The 2,494-nt window shown below is 36.2% G+C and overlaps 1 protein-coding gene across 1 annotated transcript in view; it reads right to left on the reverse strand.

Annotated features, from left to right (window-relative positions):
- Positions 1-161: 161 nt before the first annotated feature.
- SYP32 (syntaxin of plants 32) overlaps positions 162-2,494 on the reverse strand; it is a 4,955-nt gene continuing 2,622 nt past the window's right edge. Inside the window, 5 exon segments of the mRNA XM_021420536.2 lie at positions 162-574; positions 1,216-1,419; positions 2,009-2,036; positions 2,039-2,180; positions 2,283-2,478. Of these exon segments, the coding sequence (XP_021276211.1) occupies positions 415-574; positions 1,216-1,419; positions 2,009-2,036; positions 2,039-2,180; positions 2,283-2,478 (730 nt within the window). The 3' untranslated portion in view covers positions 162-414.

Raw genomic sequence — 2,494 nt, forward strand, 5'->3', positions numbered from 1 at the left:
AGAGAAACGAGAGATTCGATTACACTCTTTGACAAGAGAATGCAAATTTAAATACATCTTAATCTATAGTTGAATTAAAATGAAAAGGTCCCTAACAGTTTGTGTGTGTGTGTGTATATATATGCCTTTTTCAAAAAATGAAAAAATCTCTCTCAACGGAATAGGAGAATGAATGTGAAATTATATTTGCTCATGAGATAATTGGTTGCATTTAGCAACTTAAGTCTACAAACGAATGTGTAATTTGAAAGTTGAGACACTAGGAAGAGGAAGAGTTCAAGACAAGCTGTTGGTGGAAGGGTTTACTACTCAAAAAAGGTTGGGTGAAAGCACCCTGACATTGCATACTCATAGAGACACAGAGAAGCACGCTCTTATATCCTTTATTTTTTTTTTCTATTTCCTTCAATATATTTATGCCACAAAAAATAAGAAAAACATGAGGAATACAATCAATATAAAGAATATCTTGATCATCAGCCAGCGGTTGGATGAAATACTGTTAAGGTATCGGACCAACTGGCTCTGTGCCCCCTCCACATTTGCCAGTGACTCATCCATGTTCTCGTCGATCCTACCAACCAAAGCAGTGCAATCTAATTAGCTCAAATCCTCATACATCAATGAAAAAAATACACAACAAATTTGAACTAAGCTACTTTACTACCTTAAGTTTGAGTTTTGACCAAACCAAAAGAGGTTTATTGTAGACATGCAAGGTCCAAATTCTTTTACTATAAATATGAGCCTTCTGCATGCCTTTGATCAGCATATCACACATGCTTTCGCTCTATTTGATCCAACAGGTTAACAATTGAAACTATCTGGACGAAATCATGTCAAAATGTGAAAGTAGTGTGCAGATGTGACCAAGTAGAAACTTAGAAAGAGTGTTTCTAAATCATTATATTTCTCATTATGCACTCAAAGTGCTGTTATTTCACCAAAGGTGTTAATGAAAGTATGCTGTTAATGATCCCGTAATTTAAAAAGAAATTGTGGGCAGCATCTTAATCTTCAACAATCTAAAGTAAACATAATAATCCACAGTTTAATCCACCATTCCTTTTGCTTTCAGAGTTCAGGAACCAGTAATAGTAATAAGGAAAATCCTATCATATGTAAGAACCAGAAGTTAGCTTAAATTCCTATATAATTTCAAGCATTTCTTTTGGTATTGGGAAAATTAAGAAACAATTGAAATGATAGATGAACCTGATTGCAAGCTCCCCTTGTTGAGAAACCATGGTTGCTAGCTGTGTGAAGATATTGCTAAGTTCATGAATTGTTGACTCCACATTATGAAGAGCTTCAGCTCGACTCTGCATGTAACTATCTTGCAGGGGAACCAACTGCTGGTGCTGTTGCTGTTGATGCTGCTGCTGTAATAAAGGCTGAGAGTCCCCATCTGCTTGCTTGCTGCGCAGAAAAAAACAAGAAATAAGATAAAAGGTAGGAAACCTTTTTTCTGCTCTTGTTCTTAAAGTCAAAGATGTCAATTGGAAACACCTAATTCTTATTCAGTGAGAATTTACTGTCACAATTTAAAACACAATAACCAATTAATCACAAGTAAATGAAAACTAATGTTTCCAAAGATGCCAAAAGACTTGCTACCAGAAAGCTGCAGACAAAAACTGAACTACTCTATGATCATACTAAAAATAGTCACTAATCCTAGCAACCAGAAATAAGGCATCACCATCCCAAATGGAGAACAACATTTCAGTTTGCTCTTTCCTTCTTTTGCACGCTTCAAACAGGTAACAAGCAAGGAAGATCTTACATAGACTAAACAGTTATAAGCTAAAAAAAGCAATAATCATTTAAGTTTTTACATAGAGCCATATCCAGTTGTTCCATATATAGCAACTGGCAAACCATGTTTCTGTCCCCCTTCTACAAGCAATACAAGATAGTCTGTTGATAGCATGAGTATCCCCCACTCCCACCCCTGCCAAATAATAAGAAAAACAAGAAGAAGAAGAAGGCTTGCTAGGATTTATACCTCGGAAATAACTGGGATGATGATGTGGACCATTAGCCCAAGGGGGAGGACTTGATGATGAAGTAGACGCTGATCTAGTAGCCAGTGGTCGCTGGCGAATAAAAGGATTTGTAGAATCTTTTGAAGCATTTGAAGAAAACAATTGCCTTCTATTCTCATGAACCTTGATGTTCTGCATGAATACAAGAATACCGAAATTTAGACATGGCAATGACATGAAGAAAATGTTATCACATTCTAAAACAACAATGTTGTACCACAACATTCAAACTACCTCTGTTCGCATGGTGAGGACTTCTTTAAACTCTTTAGTGGTGCTCATTAGTCGATTCTTTAGGTTATCTACAACTGTTGTTGAATGGGTTGTGGTGTCACTGGAGATATTCCCACTTTCATTTTGTGAATTACAAAGCAGTTGGAGGTCCACTACAGCAGAATTAAGTGCAGTAATGTCTTGCTTTATTACAGATGTCAGTTCTTGGATCT

Source organism: Theobroma umbraticum, unplaced genomic scaffold, assembly GCF_002168275.2.
Source record: "Theobroma umbraticum cultivar Fairchild unplaced genomic scaffold, ASM216827v3 scaffold_56.0, whole genome shotgun sequence".
In the NCBI taxonomy this organism is placed as follows: Eukaryota; Viridiplantae; Streptophyta; class Magnoliopsida; order Malvales; family Malvaceae; genus Theobroma; species Theobroma umbraticum.